The following is a 21,943-nucleotide window of genomic DNA, read 5'->3' on the forward strand; positions in this document are numbered from 1 at the left end:
AATTTAAACTCCTTAAATGGTGATATGGTTTGGCTGTGTCCCCACCCAAATCTCATCTTGAATTGTAACTCCCACAATTTCCACATGTTGTGGGAGAAACCAGGTGAGAAGGGATCAAATTAGTGATTAACAGCGCAGGTCTTTCCTGTGCTGTTCTCGTGATAGTGAATGCGTCTCACAAGATCTGATGGTTTTAAAGAGGGGAGTTTCTCTGCACAAGCTCTCTCTTTGCCTGCTGCCATCCATGTAAGACATGACATGCTCCTCCTTGCCTTCCACCATGACTGTGAGGCCTCCCTAGCCACGTGGAACTGTAAGTCCATTAAACCTCTTTCTTTTGTAAAATGCCCAGTCTTGGGTATGTCTTTATCAGCAGTGTGAAAACAAACTAATACAAATGGATTTCCATTACCTTTGGGCCTGGGTCCATACTCCTTACCATGGTTGAACAGGATTTTTTAAAGAATAACAGGTCCTGCCTATTTCTGCAGCTTCATTTCTTGGTACCCAACACTCTGCTACAAGCCATGGTTTCATAGGTCAACTTCTTGTTGGCTCTGCCTGTTCCATTGTTACATGATCACATCACAGGGTATATCTAGTATGGTGCCTGGCATAACAGACATTTCAAAGGACGTGTTGAATTAATAAATGCATAAATATTGGGTGAGAGAGTGTTAATATAAATATTTTCTAGAAGCTAGATATATACTGATTGAAAAACAGTATAGTTAAGTCTAGGGTCTAGTCTCCAAAATCTAGAGTATTTCAGAAGAAGAGTCCAATTCCTGTTCCATAGCCTTGGATTAATTTCTTCACTTCTCTAAGCTTCAGTTTCCTCATGTGTTAAATGAGGATCATAGTATCTACATCAAGCAGATATTGTGGGCATTAAATAAGATAACTTAAGTATGATATTTAGTACAATGTCTAGCATATAAACGTTTGATAAATGAAATCCAGCAACAATGACAATGATGATCATGATACATTGCATCCAGACAGGTGTTCCACTTTCTGCCAAACTGTTACAGTGTATAGATGTTCCAATATGCTTTGCAAGTTGCTATTAGTAATTTTATAAAATGCCCCCTGTTGTCTGCAATAATATAGGTGAAAATTTTGTATTTCTTTGATGAATAGCAATATACCTATTATTAAATATCCTTTTTTTTTTTTTTTTTTTTTTTTTGTTTGAGAGAGTCTTACTCTGTTGACCAGGCTGGAATGCAGTGGTGTGATCTTGGCTTACTGCAACCTCTGCCTACCAGGCACAGGTGATTCTCCTGCCTCAGCCTCCTGAGTATCTGGGATTACAGGTGCCCACGACCACACCCAGCTAATTTTTGTATGAGACGGGGTTTCACCCTGTTGGCCAGGATGGTCTCAAACTCCTGACCTCAAGTGATCTGCCCGCCTTGGCCTCCCAAAGTCCTGGGATCACAGGTGTAAGCCACCACACCAAGCCTAGACATTTTTGTATTTGTACATTTTGGCTTTAAAAAAAAAAAAAAAAAGTTTCAGTGACATCATTCAGTGACATGCACATAACTTTTTTTTCTTAAGTATTTCTTTGGATAAGTTTCCAGGAGTGGTATTATGGGAAATATATCCATATTTTCATTACTTTTGATATATATGCCAGGTTGCTGCCTATAAAACACGGACCAAATATTTTAATTTTAGAATCCCTCTCTACGGGCCGGGTGCGGTGGCTCACACCTGTAATCCCAGCATTTTGGGAGGCCGAGGCGGGCGGATCACCTAAGGTCAGGAGTTCGAGACCAGACTGACCAACATGGAGAAACCCTGTCTCTACTAAAAATACAAAATTAGCCGGGCGTGGTGGTGCATGCCTGTAATCTCAGCTACTTGAGGGGCTGAGGCACAAGAATCGCTTGAACCCGAGAGGTAGAGGTTGCGGTGAGCAGAGATCGTGCCATTGCATTCCAGCCTGGGCAACAAGAGTGAAACGCTGTCTCAAAAAAAAAAAAAAAAAAAAAAAAAAAAAAAAAAAAAAAAGAATCCCTCTCTACATCCTGATTCTTCTACTTGTTTTAACTAAAAATGCGAAATTTAATTATACTTTTCTGTGTATTTGTTTTTCTTTTTCAAATTTTATTTTAGATTCAGAGGGTATATGTGCAGGTTCATTACATGGGTAAATTGCATGATACTGAAGTATGGGGTACAAATGATTCTGTCACTCAGGTACTGAGTATTGTACCCAGTAGTTAGTTTTTCAACCCTTGCTCCCTCTCTCTCTCCCCCCACAAGTCCCCAGTTTCTATTGTTGCCATTTTTATGTCCATGAGTACCTAATGGTTAGCTTCCACTTGTAAGTGAGAGTATGTGGTATTTGGTTTTCTTTTTTTCTTTTTTTTTGAGACTGAGTCTTGCTCTATCGCCCAGGCTGGAGTGCAGTGGTGCAGTCTTGGCTCACTGCAACCTCCACCTCCCAGGTTCAAGCAATTCTCCTCCCTCAGCCTCCCAAGGAGCTGGGATTACAGGTGCCTGCCACCACGCCCAGTTAATTTTTGTATTTTTAGTAGAGACAGGGTTTCAACATATTGGCCAGGCTGGTCTCAAACTCCTGACCTCGAATGATCCACCTGCCTCAGCCTCCCAAAGTACTGGGATTACAGGCATGAGCCACCATGGCCGGCCAAAGGATGGTAAATATATATGGTATAGTAAACATACTCTAGAAGTATTCTTTTTTTCTAGCTATATGAAAGTGACAGTGTTTAACTTTGAGAATTAGTTAGGATTGTTGGTAAGTAACAGAGAAGACTGGAGGTGAGCAGCCTGGAATTGGTGTAGCAGCCATATAACATCACCATTGTCCCAGGTTCCCGTCTCTTGGCTCTAGCATATTAATACATGGATTTCATTCTCATGATCAGCTCATTGTTCCAAGATGGCTGCTCTGCTCCCAGACCTAAGTCTTCCTTCCAAACAGGAAGAAGGAAAAAGTACAAATGTTTGACAAAAGGTAAAGGTATATGCCGATTGAGTCCACCCTCTTTTATCAGAAAATAAAAGCTTTCTTGGAAGACACATCTAATAATCTTCTGCTTACAACTCGTTGGCCAAAATGACCTATGGCTATCCCAGCTACTAGAGGAGTCTGAGGGAGGAAAACGGTTTTAGTGGGGCACATTGCCACCATGAACAAAATTGGGTTTGTCCTAAAGAAAGAAGAGAATGGATATTAATTAAGCAACTTGCAGTACGTACCATGGATGTAAATATGTATGTGATTTTTCATTAATAATATGAAAAATTGTACATTTTATGTCTTTTAAACCCAAACTAAACTTACCAAATTCTCTGTCCTTCTACCACATATTAAAGCAAATCAAGCAGCAAGACAAATGCAACTGGGCTTCTCAAACTTATTTCTCTTTTCTTCAGGTTCTTTTCTCCCCCCAGGGCACAGTATCACTCAGGAATTTGAAATCTGCAGTTATAGTAGTGTTTGACCAATAAAACTCAGTCAAAACACTGCTTTTAATTCTGAAAGTATTCCTGTGATGTGTTTTCTTACATACCAAAGGAAGAAATCAAGCATTCTAGGATAGCTGTCCTTTTTCATCTTTTAGTGCCTGCAGGGAAGATTGTCTTTCTACATTGCCATGGCTGATATTATTAGCTAACTAGTTAGCTGACTGGCTAATAGTTTCAATCTAGAAATCCCTGGGCTACCTCAGTTATTAAAATGTTCTCCTGTGGCTCACGCTTGTAATCCCAGCACTTTGGGAGGCCGAGGCGGGTGGATCACAAGGTCAGGAGTTCGAGACCAGCCTGACCAACATGGTGAAACACCATCTCTACTAAAAATACAAAAAATTAGCCGGGCATAGTGGTGCGTGCCTGTAATCCCAGCTACTCAGGAGGCTGAGGCAGGAGAATTGCTTGAACCTAAGAGGCGGAGATTGCAGTGAGCAGAGATCACACCACTGCACTCCAGCCTGGGCGTCACAGTGAGACTCAGTCTCAAAAAAAAAAAAAATTATCCCTGTGATTTTATGTATTTAAAACATATGATGGATTCTAAATCTACCCATTTATGCCGAGACCAGCTCAGCTGGGGAGACCCTGGCCCAGGGGCGCTAGAGGAATTAAAGACACACACAGAAATACAGAGGTGTGGAGTGGTAAATCAGGGGTCTTACAGCCCTCAAGAGCTGAAAGCCTCAAACAGAGATTTACCCACATATTTATTGACAGCAAGCCAGTGATAAGCATTGTTTCTATAGATTATAGATTAACTAAAAGTATTCCTTACAGGAAACAAGGGATGGGCTGAAATAAAGGCATGGGCTCTGGCTAGTTATCTGTAGCAGGGGCATGTCCAGGCACAGGTCGCTCATGCTATCGTTTGTGGTTTAAGAACGCCTTTAAGCGGTTTTCCGCCCTGGGTGGGCCAGGTGTTCCTTGCCCTCATTCCGGTAAACCCACAACCTTCCAGCGTGGGCGTCATGGCCATCACGAACATGTCACAGTAGTGCAAAGATTTTGTTTATGGCCAGTTTTGGGGCCAGTTTATGGCGAGATTTTGGGGGGGCCTGTTCCCAACACATTTATGTCTTATTGGAGGGTCAAAGATGATGATAAATCTTTCTAAGGAAATGTGTCTTTTCCAGGCACTAAATAAACAGAATGAAAACTTGTAATTATGCCCTGGAACTGGGGGGCGGGACTTGGAGAGCAATTACACTTAAATGATGTAAAAATGAAAAATGTGCTTTTCAAAAACTAACAGATTATAAATTTTGCTTAGTATATACCAGAGGAAGTTTTTACAAGTTTTCTTTCTAACTAGGGTTTTAATTCTTCCTTCCTGTCTGGGAAAATAGTAGATCTAAGAAATTATTTAAACTTGAAAGTATAGGACATTTAGTATGTTTTAGGGCTTCAAAAGCAAAATTTATCCATATGGTATAGGATTTTGTGCACATTTAAGGCAGTATGGAATTCTGGTTAAGGGAGTGTGCTCTTGAGCCAACATGCTAGGATTACTATCTGTGTGACCATGGGCAAATTGCTTAGCTTCTCTGTGTGCCTCAAGACTCCTCTTAGGTAAACTGGGGGTAACAGTGTATACCTGCAAGGATGGTAAGAGGATTAAGTGAATTAATTTCCATAAAGAAGTCTGTAGAGTGCCTGGCAATTTGTTAGCTGTCAAAAACATCAGTTATGATTTTAGCTATTAAGAATTCCTCTTCCCCAGTGCAACTAAAGAGCTCTTTTCTGGGTCATGTGTATTAGTAACCTCCAAAATCCAGGGTTGTGGCAAACTTCTTTTACTTAAGATGGTTCCACTCCTCTTTAAACATACAGGAAAAATACAATCAGAACGAACTCTTAACATGTTTCCTTTGCTAATAACAAAGTAATAATTAAAGCAAGCACTGCAAAAACAAAAACCAAAGCAATAATCCTTTTACTCTAAAAACGGTTCAGAAAAAAGCCTCAAAGCATATTTCAAAATATTGTGGTAACAATTTTCAGCATATACTAATCTGACAAAGGCTCATGTTTTTAGTTGTTGTTCTTTGCCTACTAAGATAAGCAAAATTTATCTCAGCCAAAGAGGGAAGTCAATGGTGATTTTAAAAGAAAAAACCAAAAACTCTCAAAAATAGTGTCATTTGCAAGTAGCGAAAAGAGAATCAGGCCTGGCGCAGTGGCTCACGCCTGTAATCCCAGCACTTTGGGAGTCCGAGGCGGGCGGATCGCTTGAGCTCAGAAGTTCAGGACCAGCCTGGGCAGCATGGCGAAACTCGTCTCTACAAAAATTAGCGGGGTGCGTTGGTGTGCACCTCTGTCCCAGCTCTTCCGGAGGCTGATGCCGGAGAATCGCTTGAGCTTGGGAGGCGGAGGTTGCAGTGAGTCGAGATCGCGCCATTGCATTCCAGCCTGCCTAGGCTGTGGGAGTGAAACCCTGTCTCAAAAAAAAAAAAAAAAAAAGAAAAAATTGGACCTTTTCTTTTATAGGTCTGGGTGAATGTAGTTCTGTCTCCTACCAGAATAGCCAGACATCTGGGAGCCAGGCCTCCCTGACCCAGGCACAAATACCCGCATACTTCTAAAACAATAGCTAAGAGTCAATCACACCCAGGCATTTCAAATATTATCAACAAGTTGTATTGGTTAGCTTTACACTAAGGCCTGAGGCTTCAACATCTGTAGGGCATAGTCTGGTAGCCAAAGCTTCCCCAAATGGCAATTGTTTGGGATTACCCTGGGGACTCCTACTTACACATAGCTCTAGAAATGTAAATACAAGTCATATAATTTCATTCATCACTGGCTATGGGTAGAACCCAACTACCCCAAATTCCTGCTCTATTAAATCTAATTCATTAAGTTTCATTAAAATGGTAAATGATGTGTAACAGTAAAGATTTTGGCTAATTAAATATTATACAAATGAAACAATAGATTCTTATATGGCAGAAAAGCCTTTTTTTAAAAATCAGGGTCAAATATATCTATATCAACAAGCATTCTCTGAAGTATTTTTTGATCTTGCTAATTTTGCTAATCATTAGTAAATTCGTGAAAGTTGGTATTGTGATTGCTAAATATTTCCCAGGAATGAAAGAAGCAATTTCCAACTTTTCTGGATGAGCTGAACATAATGCTACGGTTCTTGGATGATGAGTAAAAGAAAGTCTTGACATTAATACTTAGATACAATATTGTTTCTCAATACACTTATTAAATATATTTAGACTACAATACGCATTACCTTAAAGACAATTTATCATGTTTTAAATGCTGGAGGGCTAATTTTCAGTAGGAGTGTGTAATTAGCAAAGGCGCCAGAGGCCATAAGACGGTAGAATAGAGCTGGGAGAGGCAGGGGAGGAAAGCCGGATGGAACCCTGTTGTCTTTCTGGGTCAGGGTTAGTCTGTACCGGTTAAACGGTGAAAGAGAAAAGGTCAGCGCAGGAATTTGGTATTTCCCTGACATCTCCAGATGAAAGTCCGGGCTCTAGGACTTCTGTAGACTGTGAAAGCAGCCCACGATTCTAACTTGCATGCACCTAAGTGGCAGTAGGTTTAGGATGAAAGTGGCGGGGCGGAGGCCGGCGGTCCTCGCCCGTGCCCTCTGCACCCCTGTCCCGAGGCCGGGATGGCCGCGCCCACTCTGGGTAAATTTCAGGAGGGCCTACGCGGGGCTGGAGAACTCCACCGGGCTATGCGAACAGAATCCTGCGAAGGTCGGCATTAAAGGAATACGCAAAATCAGCGTTGCAGCCCCCGCGGCTTAACCGCATCTATTTTTATATCTAAGCCAAGGTCACTCTTTAATACCAGGCCATCGGCCTGAGCTGGGCGTCGCGCTGCCGGGTGACGGCGGCCGGGGCGGAGAGAGGGGGCGCGGGTGGCGAGGCGGGGGCCGCGTGACGCCCCCGGGCTGGCCAAGCCCGCACCTGCCGGGCCGGCGCCTGAAAGCCGGGGCTGGAGGGAGGCAGGGCGGCGTCCCAGGCTCCGAGGAGGGGCTGCTCCGCGCTGGCGGGCGGGGGGATTCGCGGTGGGCGCGGGCGCGGAGCGGAAGCGAAGGCTGGAGGCGCTGCGGCGCTAGTGCGTCACGTCGTCGGAGGGCACGGTGGGCCGCGGCCGACCCGCGACGAGGAGCCGGGCGTCCGGGGCGAGCGGGAGGCAGCCGCACTCGCCCTGGCAGCCGCGAGCTGTGCGGCCCGGGACCGGCCGGAGGTCGCCAGCGAGCAGCCGCCGGCTCCATTCATTCGCGCGGCTCCGCCTCCTTTCCCGGGCTCTTCCAGCGGCTCCCGGGGCGCGTCTGAGGTGAGTGCGCTCCCTATCCCCGGCGCGGACCGCTGGGTGAGGCCGAGACGGCCGCGCCGGGCCCCGCGTCCCCGCCAGCACCAGACCCGCGGACACCGAGCGGCGACGCGGGCCGCCGGCTGTGGGCGGCCCCTGCGGGCTGGGCCTGGCGCAGACCAGTGCGGGCCGCCTGGACCCGGGGCTCGCGTCCAGCTGGCGGCGGTCTGCGGGGATCCCGTAGGGCGTGTGGCGCCCCCAGGTGCGCCGGCCTCCGCCTCGGCGCCACCATTTTGTGTGAGGGAATGCCGGTCTTCGCTCGCCTCCGCCGCGGGCCGGTTCGCAGCTCCGGCTTGCCGCCCCCTCCCCTCGCCCTCTCCCCACCTGGATGCTTGGCGTGCGAGCTGATTGCTTTGGCTTGGGGAGACGCGGACTCGGGGAGGTGTGGAACTTCAGCGTTTAGACTCGGTTCACCCGACCAGGTGGCCTCCAGAGATGCTCTGACCGCCTTCCTTTACCTGTAACTACTTTTGGAACAGATATTGTATGATTCTCCCTCCTCTGGAATGCTGGTCGTTGCAGTTTTGTCCTAATTGTGTTCTCAGCTCTCCATTATGCCATTTTTCAAGAGGCCTGTGCCTCAGGAGGTGAAGCCTTGAACCCTGGGTTGTTTATGGTTCGGGGGTCTGGATTACACTGACTCCCATGACTGTCCTTGGGGAGAAAGGATGAAGCATCTCACTGGCTTTTCAGCGTCTGGGAAGCGGCGTGGGTATCGTATCGGGTGGATTCGAAGATAACCACCTGATGCAGGTCACCCTCCCCCGCTGGGAGAGCCGTTCCTAACGTAAATTAAAACGTGTGTACGGGTTTTTTGGGGGATTGGGACCGGAGGGACATATTTCCAAAAAATTTCCAGAAGGGAAAGTTTTCATTGTGATTCTCAGAGAACTGTGACACAATTTGTCATTTTCAAGGTTCCTGAGAATTTGGGAATTCTTTTAATTCGTTGGCTTCTTGCGAATTACTACTTACGAACTGAGCAGATTATACCCAAGCCATTTATATTTTGTCATTGCATCACAGACAGGGATTACAATCGGGAGTGCTGGCTGTTGCATAATGCACACATTTGGGCCCTGGAGGGAATTCACCGAAGTGGATCTGGGTTTGGTGTGCCATGCGTTTTTATTTTTTACACAGGATGTACAGATGATCTTTGCAAACTACGTCCCTTATCGTACTATAAAGTGTTTACAAGAGGAAAGATTTTTAGTGACTAGTATGGACCAGACTAAAATTTTTAGTGTTTTAGTTTTGCTTGTTTTGGAGGAAAGGCAAGGAATGAGATGGCGAGAGGCACCTGGGAAAAGTCCGTTTGTCCTAACACTTGAAGCGCAAACAAAGATAAAACATGATCGTCTTTCACAGAAATCTTGTAGCTATTATAGTGGACTTTTCTCTAAGTTAATGATGGGGATCTGTTTGGGGAACTTAGAGATAGCTTATGTGAGTAGCAACATTGACCTTCCACATGAGTGACCATAAATTAAGGTGTTTTACCTGTGGATTTTAGGTTCTAAAAGGCTTCAAATTAGTCTGACCTTTGAGATAGTATTCATGTCATTACAAGTGGTATTTATTTAATAAAGATGGGATATAGGCCGGGTGCGGTGGCTCACACCTGTAATCCCAACACTTTGGGAGGCCAGAGCGGGTGGATCACGAGGTCAGGAGTTCAAGACCAGCCTGGCCAACATGGTGAAACCCCGTCTCTACTAAAAATACAAAATTAGCCGGGTGTGGTGGCACATGCCTGTAATCCCAGCTACTCGGGAGGCTGAGGCACGAGAATCACTTGAACCCAGGAGGCAGAGGTTGCGGTGAGCCGAGATCGTGCCCTTGCACTCCAACCTGGGCAACAACAGTGAAACACCAAGATGGAATATATATCCAACAAAGGATTTTGATTTGGAGAAAACAAAATAATTAAGTGCTTTTGAGGTAAAGTTTCCATGCCATCCTCCTTATTAAATTAAACTTCTTATTTTCTGTTTTGTTGAAGACTCTCCCACTAATTTTGTCTTCAAACAAGTGATTACATATTGTGTACCATCCCTGGCAAAAATATCGTGCTTCCCATTATAGATATGTTTATTCTATAGGGAGAATTATGGAGGTGAGAAGAACCTTGGACATTTAGAGATGAGTCTTGGTTTAGGGAATTTAAGTAAGCAAAGATTGCCTGCTAGAGATTGCAGGTGACCTGTCTGGACCTATCCTAGGCCTATGGGGAATGAGATTTTTTTTTTTTCTAGCAAATAACAGTGCTGAGTCAAACACAACTCTTAAACTTTTACATTGATTCTGTTATTATACAAGTCAGAGAAGTTCACTGAATTGGTAAGATTGTATTGACTCCAGTTTGGAAGTGATCTTGGTGTGCTTTTGTCTTTGAAGTTGCTTGAGATTTTGAGCATTATTTACTGATGGTTGAGAAATTGAAAAGAAAAATCGAATATTTTTCTCTATTAGCTCCTACCTAAATACTCCGTTTTAAGCCTTAAGCATACTATGTTCAGTCATCTGCCTAAAAATTCAGTAAGATTTACTTTTTAAAGGTAAGTACAACATAAGAGAGTTGAGTATTCATGTAGTGGTTCCCACAATATCTGTCAAGGATTCCGTATAAAGGATTGTTGTTTGGGTAGGAAGTTAAACAAAACTTGTATGTTCCTTCCCCTAAGATTTTATGATTCTAAGTGAAAAAAGGAATTGTGTGATTATTGTATTTAAGACAATAGTCTCTTCACATGCCATTATTTTTTGTATATTTAGCTCTGAAATTTAAGTTCTAAATTTGGTATGCCTCAGTGGTAGTAGGAATATTTCACAATTGTTTCAATGATAACAAGAAAATCACTTAAGATAGAATTTATTAAGGAAAAGGTGTGATGATTTAAAGATAATAAGGGAAAAACTAATAATTTATCAGAGATATCCTAGAATGCTTATTAGACTCATGGAGTTTTAGAGTTGGTATATGATACCTTAACCTTTACATGCTCTGTATAGGGGACTACTCATCTATGCTAACCTATTTTTTGGGCTAGAAAGTTTGTGACGTACCTAGATTCCTCCCACCCCCGCCTTTTTTTTTTTTTTTAAATGAATACAGTTTTGGTTACTAGCTGTTCCAATAAGATGCTAGTTTTAGACTAAACAAAGATAGCTTTCATTTATTCCACAAACATTGAGTGTCTGTTGTGTGTTGTAGGTCACAAACAGACCCTACTGTCACGGAGTCTATAGTTTAGTGAAGTATTGTGGATTACAATGTTAACAATTCCTTAAGGTCTAACTGTACAAAGATTTTTGAAAATACGAGTTGGGAACAAATTTAGCAAATTGCATTTTTTAAAAAGTGCCAAGTTGCATGTTGTCACACTTTATTTGTAACTTCTCAGGTATAGAATTAGTTTAATTTGGAAAATTCATTCCAGTAGTCCTTGTAATGTGTACTGTTAGGCTGGGTACAAAAACATGAATGTGCAAAGTAATCTAGAAATTCAGTCTTAAAGATGAGACAAACATTAAGCAGATAATTCTGTCCTGTGAGTGAACTGAACAAAGTGATATGGGGCATGCCGAGGAGGGCTGCATTAATTCTGTCTGAGTGACTCTGGAAGGGCTTTACAGAGGCGGTGACAGTTGAACTTGGTCTTGAACAATGGATGAGTGAGAACTTGTCAGAAGCTTTTGGGGATGTGGGATATGACGAGAGACAGTCCCAGCAAATGCTAAAGCATAGAGTTATAACTGGTCCTGTTCTGAAAACAGGGAAGTCAGTTGATCTGGCCCAGGTCCCATGGTGGGTTGGGGCCTGATTGTGAATGGATGTGTATGAGGTTTGCTCCATGGTGATGGGGAACCAATAATGGGTTTTCAAAGGAAGGAATGAACAGAATGGGGTTCTCTCTCTCTTTTTAGGAAGAGCATTCCAATAGCAGTTTAAACGCTGGATTGGAGTGGAGAAAAGATACGAGCTTTTATGATAATCTTGGCAAAGCCTTGAAGCAAAGCTGTGGCTATGGAGGTGACAGAGGAGGGGCTAGAGTTGAGACACATCTGCTGCAGTAGAAAGGCAGTATTTGAGGTGGAAAGAGATGTGCTTTGGTGTCACACAGACTGGATTTAAGTCAGGGCACCAGGGCTCTGTTGCCATGGTTGTGTAAATGAGGGATAGTTACTTAGGCTTGGCCTCTTTAGCTATAAAATGAGTATGAGACATGCCTTGCAAGCTTATTGAAATGAGTAGAAGTAGTATATAAAGCTCATTGGCTGACATGTGCATAATGATAATATCACCCAATTTTGTTAATGATATCAATGAAGAGTTGTGTTAAGGGAAAGGATGACTTCAATAAGTTTTAGCATACAACTGGGTAGGTGGTTGCTTTGTTAACATACAATGTGGGGAGAGGAAGAAGAGAGGATTGTAGAGGGAGAGAAGTTAACTTTTTTTTTTGGCTCACTGCAACTTCTGCCTTCTAGGTTCAAGTGATTCTTCTTCCTCAGCTTCCCTAGTAGCTGGGATTACAGGTGCCCATCAGCACGCCTGGCTGATTTTTGTATTTTTAGTAGAAATGGGGTTTTACCAGGCTGGTCTTGAACTCCTGACCTCAAGCGATCTGCCTGTCTTGGTCTCCCAAAGTGCTGGGAGCCACTATGTCTGGTCAACTTTGGATATACGTTATTTAGTTTTGGGTTTCCTGAGGGAGAATCCAGGTAGAGGTATTGCGTGAACTGTTGCAAATATGAATCAAAGATCTAGGCAGATAATAGAGATTTGGGAGCTACCAGTGTATATATTTGGTAAATGGAGCCAGTAGACAGGGTAAGGTTTCTAAGTAAGAGCAAGTGGAATAACTGAGGCTTATAGTTAGGTGAAATATTATGAATTAAAATGTTAAAAGGTTCCTCGAAGTCTAAATGCACACAATTTTTGAAAATACGAATTGGGAACAAATCCATTTATTAGACTGTTTTTATTTTTGAAAAGGAGCCTCACTCTGTCACCCAGGATGGAGTGAGTGGTGCAATCTCAGCTCACCGCAAGCTCCGCCTCCTGGGTTCAAGGGATTCTCCTGTCTCAGCCCCCTGAGTAGCTGGGATTACAGATGCACGCCGCTATGCCTGGCTAATTTTTGTGCTTTTTAGTAGATACGGGGTTTCACCATGTTGGCCAGGCTGGTCTCAAACTCCTGACCTCGTGATCCGCCTGCCTCGACTTCCTAAAGTTCTGGGTTTGCAGGCATGAGCCACTGCGTCCAGCCTAGACTTTTTTTTTTTTTTTTTTTTAGTGCTACATTGCATTTGGAGGGATCCCTGCATTTATGGATTGTGCAGAGGAGAGGGGTCAGTTGCTGAAAGAAACTAAGAAGAAGAGAGAGAAGAAGAATATTTCACCTAACTATAAGCCTTGGCTATTCCACTTGCTCTTACTTAGAAATCTTATCCTGTCTAGTGGCTCCATTTACCAAATATATACACTGGTAGCTCCCAAATCTGTATTATCGGCCTAGATCCCTCTCCAGAAACTCAGATTGTCCTGAGTGTCAAGGAAAGACAGAAACTTTTAAGTGACAGAAGGTGGTCAGTTTGGTGTAGTCTGTCATAAGGTCAAGAGGAGTAAGAATGAAAATAATCAATTGAATTTGGGACTTGGAGGGTTATTGGAGATCTTATGAGTAGTAGTATTAATATAGTGATAAGGACAGAAGCCAATTTAGTAATTCATAGAAGTGGAGAAAAAGTCAGTGAGTTTGACTTATTGTTATGCAATGAAAGATAAAGTACTAAACCATATTAATAAAGAATTTTGTAGTCTAAAAGCTTTTATACATGTATACCAGTGCTTTCAAGTTTGGATTGGCTTGTGATATACCTGATTAATTTATTCTGATACTTCCATCAACAGTAGTTACTACTCAGTGCAGTTCTACAGTTTAAGCCCATAGGCATAGGTTTGAATCCTGACTTTGCTGTTTCTAGCTGCCTTTTATTAAGATACTGAATCTCTCCTGGCCTCAGTTTCCTCATCTGTAAAAGAGTGGTTATTACAGAATTTATCTCAAAATGTTGTTGACAGAATTACCTCAATGTGATAATGTATTAATGGTGAGCTACTAATATTATTATCAGTGGAATTAGGATAGCTTTTAGTATCTAGTTCAGTGATCCTCATCTTCTTACCTTTTCTCCCTTTTATTATCTCTCTACACCCACCCCATGTACCATGTATGACACTTCGTTGAGGTTCTTTTCTTTTCTAATAGCGATGGGGTCTCGCTTTGTTGCCCAGGCTAGTCTTGATCTCCTGGCCTCAAGCAGTCCTTCTATCTCAGCCTCCCAAAGTGCTGGGATTATAGGCATGAGCTACCATGCTCAGCTGAGATACATTTCAAAGCAGTTATTTGCTTCCTTATTTAAAAAAATCATGATGTATCTATCACTCATCAATCACAGCTTTTGATTTACATGAGATATAGTACAACCACAAGTTGAGTTGATAGAAATGTTAAAAATTAAGAAAACCTTCGCCGGGCGTGGTGGCTCACGCCTGTAATCCCAGCACTATGGGAGGCCAAGGCGGGTGGATCACGAGGTCAGGAGTTTGAGACCAGCCTGACCAACATGGTGAAACCCTGTCTCTACTAAAAATACAAAAATTAGCCAGGCTTGATGGCATGTGCCTGTAATCCCAGCTACTCAGGAGGCTGAGGCAGGAGAATTGCTTGAATCCAGGAGGTGGAGGTTGCAGTGAGCTGAGATTGTGCCACGGCACTCCAGCCTGGGTGACAGAGCAAGACTCTGTCTCAAAAAAAAAAAAAAAAAAAAAAGAGAAAACCTTCATTTTTTGTTAGTTTGTGTATTAATGTAGGGGAAATGTATGTTTTTTGGTTTTTGTTTTTTTGAGATGGAATCTTGCTGTGTCACCCAGGCTGGAGTGCAATGGCACTGTCTCAGCTCACTGCACCCTCCGCCTCCCGGGTTCAAGCAATTCTCCTGCCTCAGCCTCTTGAGTAGCTGAGACTACAGGCGTGTGCTACCATGCCTGGCTAATTTTTTATATTTTTAGTAGAGACGGGTTTTGCCATGTTGGCCAGGCCCATCTTGAACTCCTGATCTCAGGTGATCCACATGCCTTGGCCTCCCAAAGTGTTGGGATTACAGGTGTAAGCCACCATGCACAGCCTTGTTTTGTTTTTAAAAATGGAAAATAATTAATGTTAGCCCCCTCTATAGCTTTTATGGATCCCAAACTAAAAGGCTGTCTTCTAATTTTAGATATGGTGTTGTTCTGTATTATTTATACTCATGAGTGGAAAATATAGCTAAATTTAGCAAAAAAGTACCCCAATTTTTTTTTACTTTTTAATTTTTCAACTTTGATTTTAGGTTCGGGAGGACATGTGCAGATTTGTTAAATGGGCGAATTGCGTGTTGCTGGGGTTTGGTGTACAAATGATTTAGTCACTGAGGTAGTGTGCATAGTACCTGATAGGTAGCTTTTTGACCCTTACACTCCTCCCACCCTCTACCTTCAAGTAAGCCCTGGTGTCTGTTGTTCCCCTCATTGTGTCCATGTGTACCCAGCGTTTAGCTCCCATTTATAAGTGAGAACATGTGGTATTCGGTTTTTCTTACTTTGTTAATTCCTTTAGGATAATAGCCTCCATCTGCATGCATCCATGTTGCTGCAAAGGACACGATGTTTTTGTTTGTTTTTTTGTTTTTTTGAGATGGAGTCTCGCACTGTCACCCAGGCTGGAGTGCAGTGGCGTGATCTGGGCTCACTGCAACCTTGGCCTCCCAGCTTCAAGCAATTCTCTTGCCTCAGCCTCCCAAGTAGCTGAGATTACAGGCACCTACCACCACGCCCAGCTAATTTTTTTGTATTTTTAGTAGAGACGGAGTTTCACCATGTTGGTCAGGCTGGTCTCAAACTCCTGATCTCGTGATCTGCCTGCCTTGGCCTCCCAAAGTACTGGGATTATAGGCGTGAGCCACCGCGCCTGGCCTTGTTCTTTTTTTTTTTTGACTGTAGTATTCCATGAAGTACCCAAATTGTAGACATCTTGATATTTGGCTTTAGAATATAATACATATCTAAAAATACTTGAAATTAATTTCAAACCATGAAAGAGGAAATAGAAGTGATTCTGAATAAATTTTGTTTGGAGAATACTAATTTTTTTGTATCCGAGTAGCATCTATGGATGGAAAAAATGGCATACTGGCTTGGATAGACCCAAGGGAAGTTCTTGTGCCTGTGACAGTACTTACAATGGGCAGAGAGAAGTTTCTCCTGTCTCTAGTTGGAAACATACCAGCTGTAACTAACAGTATTCTTTGACTAGTTTGTTGGCTGGTCATGTTTTCATGCACTGTAATTAATTCATTTTTGGGTAGAATTTATTGTTGGAAAGTCTCAGTTCTTTTACCCTTTAAAGATATACAGAATAAGTCTAAACTTCTAAACTTTTCATCAGCATATTGATTCTTCAAATATTTTAAGGGTAGTTTTTTTTTTTTTTTCGCGGCAAGGTCTGGCTCTATCACCCAGACTGGAGTGCAGTGGTGCAGTCTAGTCTTGACTCACTGCAGCCTCTACCTCCCTGCAACCTCTGCCTCCCAGACTCAAGTCATTCTCCCTCAGCCCCCTGAGTAGCTGGGACTACAGGTGCGTACCACCATGGCCTGTAATTTTTTGTAGAGACGGGGTTTCGCCGTGTTGCCCAGGCTGGTCTTGAACTTGTGAGTTCATTGGCTCTGCCCACCGTGGCCTCCCAAAGTGCTAGGATTACAGGTGTGAGCCACCATGCCCAGCCAAGGGTAGCTTTCTTGCTTCCCTTCCCCAGTGAGAATTATTTCACCCAATTTCAGTTCCTTATCTGGTGTACCATGGTTTCGAGATCCTTTGCCCTCTTGGCCTTCTCCGTTGGAGGCATTCCAGTTTTGCAGTGTGATTTTTTTTTTTTTTTTTTGAGGTGGAGTCTCACTCTGTGGCCCAGGCTGGAGTGCAGTGGTGCTATCTCGGCTCACTGCAACCTCCGGCTCCGGGGTTCACACCATTCTCCTGCCTCAGCCTCCCGAGTAGCTGGGACTACAGGCGCCCGCCACCACACCAGGCTAATTTTTTGTATTTTTAGTAGAGATGGGGTTTCACTGTGTTAGTCAGGATGGTCTCGATCTCCTGACCCTGTGATCTGCCCGCCTCGGCCTCCAAAAGCACTGGGATTACAGGCGTGAGCCACTGCACCTGGCCTTTTTTTTTTTTTTTTTTCTTAAAATGTGCCCCTTGGAAGGGAATAAAACACTGCAGATACTGTCTGATCCATGAAAAATGTAGGGATGTTTTTCCCTCCCTAGATGGAAAATTTATTTAATCTTAAAAAAAACCTTGGTTATGGTTCATATTTAATCTAGTATCATCGAAATCTCAAGGTCTTCTTATTTGTCTCTGTCCTTCAGCAATGGATGATTAAAAAACTATAGTGCAATGTAGTGAATTTTATTTTTCCCCTAGCTCTATTTTGGAGTAACTCATTAAAGAAATATTTGTCCAAATAAAATATTTGTCCAAATAAAATACCTAGGAATAAACTTAACCAAGGAAGTAAAAGATGTCTACAATGAAAACTATAAAACATTGATGCAAGAAATTGAAGAGTACATAAAAAATGGAAAGATATTTCATGTCCATATATTGGAAGAATCAATATTGTCAACATGTTCATATTACCTAAAGCAATCTACAGATTCAATGCAATTTCTATTAAAATACCAATGACATTCTTCACAGAAATAGAAAAAAAAAAATCCTAAAATGTATATGGAACCACAAAAGACCCCAGAATAGCCAAAGCTATCCTGAGTAAAAAGAACACAACTGGAGAAATCACATTATCTGACCTCAGATTATACTACAGAGCTGTAATAATCAAAACAGCATGGTACCAGCGTAAAAACAGACATATAGACCAATGGAACAGAATAGAGAACCCAGAAATAAATCTACGCATCTACAGTGAACTCATTTTTGACAAAGGTAACATGAACATACACTGGGGAAAGGAAAATCTCTTTAATAAATGGTGCTGGGAATACTGGATATCCATACGCAGAAGAATGAAACTAGACCTGTATCTCTTGCCATATACAAAAACCAAATCAAAATGGATTAAAAACTGAAATCCAAGACCTCAGACTATGAAACCATTAACATAAAACATTGGGAAAACTCTCCAGGGCATAGGCGTGGGCGAAGGTTGCATGAGCAATACCCCACAAGACAGGCAATCAAAGCAGAAATGGATAAGTGGGATCATGTCAAGTTAAAAAGCTTCTGCATAGCAAAGGAAACAACAAAGTGAAGAGACAACCCACAGAATGGGAGAAAATATCTGCAAACTGTCTATCTGACAAGGAATTAATAACCAGAATATATAAGAAACTCAGACAACTCAATAGTTGAAAACATGTAATGATCTGATTAAAAAATGAGCCAAAGATCTGAGTAGATATTTCCTAAAAAAAGACATACAAACAGCAAACTGGTATATGAAAAGGTACTCAACATCATTGATCATCAGCAGAATGGAAATCAAAACTACAGTAAGGCCAGGCACGGTGGCTTATGCCTATAATCCCAGCGCTTTGGGTGGCCAAGGTGGGCAGATTGCTCAAGCTCAGGAATTCGAGACCAGCCTGGGCAACATGGTGAAAACCCATCTCTACAAAAAATACCAAAAAATTAGCTGAACATGGTGGTGCATACCTGTCGTCCCAGCTACTGGGGAGGCTGAGGTGGGAGGATCTCTTGAGCCTAGGAGATGGAGGCTGCAGTGAGCTGGGATTGTGCCACCGCATTCCAGCCTGGACAACAGAGCAGACCCTGTCTCAAAAACAAAAGCAAAAGCCAACAAAAAACAAACTACAGTGAGATATCATCTCACCCTAGTTAAAATGGCTTTCATCCAAAAGACAGGCGGTAACGAATGCTGGTGAGGATGTGGAGAAAATTGAACCCACGTACACTGTTGGTGGGAATGTAAATTAGTATAACCACTATGGAGAACAGTTTAAAGGTTCCTCACAATTTAGAAATAGAGCTACCATATAATCCAGCAATCTCACTGCTTGGTATATACCCAAAAGAAAGAAAGAAATCGGTATATCAAAGAGATTTCTGCACTCCCATGTTTATTGCAGCACTATTCATAATAGCTAAGATTTGAAAGCAACTTGAGTGTCAATCATCGAATGAATGGATAAAGAAAATATGGTACATATGCACAATGGAGTACTATTCAGACATAAAAAGGAATGAGATCCTATTATTTGCAACAACATGGATGGAACTTGAGATCATTATGTTAAGTAAAATAAGCCAGACACAGAAAGATGAACTTTGCATGCTCTCATTTATGGGAGCTAAAACAATTAGAACAATTAAATTCATGGAGATAGAGAGTAGAGTGATGGTCACCAGAGGCTGGGGAGGGTAGTGGGTGGTGGGAGGAAGTGAGTCTGGTCAGTGGGTACAAAAACATAGTTAGATTGAATGAAGAAGATCTAGCACTTGACAGCTCAACAGTGTGATGATAGTCAACAGTTTATTCTACATTTAAAAATAACACAATGTGATTGGGTTGTTTGTAACACAAAGGATAAATGCCTCAGGTGATGGATGTGATTATTATTATTATTATTTTTGAGATGGAGTCTCGCTGTGTCACCCAGGCTGGAGTGCGGTGGTGCAGTCTTGGCTCACTGCAACCTCCACCTCCTAGGTTCAAGCAGTTCTCCTGCCTCAGCCTCTTGAGTAGTTAAGACTACAGGCATCCGCCACCATACCTGGCTAATTTTTTGTATTTTTAGTAGAGACGAGGTTTCACCATGTTAGCCAAGCTGGTTTTGAATTCCTAACCTCAGGTGATCTGCCCATCTTGGCCTCCCAAAGTGCTGGGATTACAGGTGTGAGCCACTGCACCTGACCTATATATGATTATTTACCCTGGTGTGATTATTATGCATTGTTTCCTGGATTGAAATATCTCATGTATCCCATAAATATATGCACTGCTATGTACCCACAAAAATTAAAAATAAAAGATATATTGGGTAGGCATTTTACTTCATCAGTTTTTATGTTTCTTTTTTTTTTTTTAACTTCAGCTTTAAAACACTTGGCTTCATTTTTATTGCGTAGTAACCATTTAAAAATTCTGAAGAAGATTAGCCGGGTGTGGTGGCAGGTGCCTGTAGTCCTAGCTACTCGGGAGGCTGAGGCAGGAGAATGGCGTGAACCCGGGAGGCGGAGCTTGCAGTGAGCCGAGATGGCGCCACTGCACTGCAGCCTGGGCAGCAGAGCAAGACTCTGTCTCAAAAAAAAAAAAAAAAAAATTCTGAAGAAGATGGGTCACAGTGATTAGATATAGAAAGTCCGAAGAAACTATATTGCAAGGTTTGAAAACATTTAACTCCTAAGCAGAGACTGAATAATCTGGTTGTTATATTCTTTAATTTTATTACACTTAGATACATCATGGATTATGTTGGCCTGTTGTCTTGACCTTTAAACCTGGCCACCAGGTTAAACCCCTCTGGAGACAGATTGCCTAGGCTCAGAGCTGGACTTGGCCACTTCCTCACTGTGTGAACTTGGACAGCTTACTTAACCTCTCCACATCTGAGACTCCTCATTCAGAAAGGGTGTGTAGGAATACCTGATTCATAGGATCATTTCGAGGAATGAGATGTGTAGAGTGTTTCAACACAATGCGAGGTGCAAGATAAGCAATCAGTAAATGGTGGTTCTCTTGTTATTATCATCAGAAAATACATTCTGAGTTTAAAAAAAGATTGTAAATGACATTTTGAGGTTATTATCCTTTTGTAAATTAAGACCTTTCTTCCTAGCTTCCATCTCCAGCTAAGCTATAAGTGCTTGGAAGGAAAGTAATCCATTGTAGACCTGTATGTTATTAATGAGAAGGGCTATCAGTGATCATTTGGCTCATCCTCACTTTTTACATGTGCTGAAAAAGTAGATTCTTTCTCTCTGGAGGTCTGAGCCTGGTAGGAGAGACAGATGAAGAAAAATGAACCACATTATTATGTATTATGTATTGTTATGTGATAAGTATATTAAAAGATTTATGCACAAGGTACTTACCATAACAGCACCTCAACTTGTCTCCCTTCAGTTCTTCCTACCAATCCAACCTATATGTAGCTGTCAGGTAATTTGTCTTAAAGAATAGCCTTGAATGTCTCTTCCCTGCCCAAGGTCCCTTAATGGCCTGCTGCTTGTATACCAAGTGAAGTCTAAATTCTTTAATCTGGGATTCTTGGCCTGCTATGTTCTGTCCTTAATTTATTTTCCTAGTACTTCCACCACCATTTGCCTTTATATACCTTAACTCTCTTGGTAAATCCAACTACTTGCCGTTCTTGGTGTACTTTCAGTCATCCATTCAGCATATTCTTTTTGAGGGTCTTCCCCACTATCTGCCTCTTGAAAGGACATCTGTTACTTTTTATCTAGCAGCATGTTCTTGTTCATCTGTGGCAGCTCTTCCTCCTAGCACCAGTGTTTGGTTTATTTATACAAACTTTTATTCAGTCATTCATTTATTTAGTAAATATGCTTTGAAGTTAGATAAGACTACTATCTCTTGTGCCTTCTTCCCATGGGCCTGCTGCCAATGAGAGGTAAGAATTGTACTGAATCTGGGTAAATAAGCCTACCTGAGTTTGCAAGAGAGTAGCACAAGCAGGTTAATGAGGCCATAGCTCCAAGTGCAGAGTTGGAGAGGCCCAAAAGCACAGAATTGGAGAGCCTGTGGTTCAGGGGCTGCCATTTTTCCAAATTGCTGAGATACTCTGCTATATAATGGCAGCCCACGGTTATATTTCTTAGTTGTCTAGTGAAAATACTAGGGAGTTTGGTCGGGTAGTGATGGGGATTGTGACTCAGCAGAATATTTCGCAAATGGTATGCCAAAATTAAGTGCCAAGTTTTGGTTTCTTTTTGCTTTTGTTGTGAGTTAGACATGTTTCCTTTAAAATGAAAACA

General features: G+C 42.3%; 1 protein-coding gene across 7 annotated transcripts in view; it reads left to right on the forward strand.

Moving 5' to 3' along the window:
• Nucleotides 1-3,862: 3,862 nt before the first annotated feature.
• Nucleotides 3,863-21,943, forward strand: part of FAM169A (family with sequence similarity 169 member A) — a 92,816-nt gene continuing 74,735 nt past the window's right edge. The window contains exon 1 of one of the 7 annotated variants that reach the window (XM_003810466.7): nucleotides 3,863-7,235. In XM_003810466.7, coding sequence (XP_003810514.2) covers nucleotides 7,053-7,235 — 183 coding nt within the window. In that variant the 5' untranslated portion in view covers nucleotides 3,863-7,052. Of the gene's footprint in view, nucleotides 7,822-8,335; nucleotides 8,657-21,943 lie in introns of those variants that run through there. The other 6 variants (XM_034959945.3, XM_008962825.5, XM_057302284.1 and 3 more) reach the window with 6 other exon arrangements.

This window comes from Pan paniscus, chromosome 4, assembly GCF_029289425.2.
Source record: "Pan paniscus chromosome 4, NHGRI_mPanPan1-v2.0_pri, whole genome shotgun sequence".
NCBI classification, from domain to species: Eukaryota; Metazoa; Chordata; class Mammalia; order Primates; family Hominidae; genus Pan; species Pan paniscus.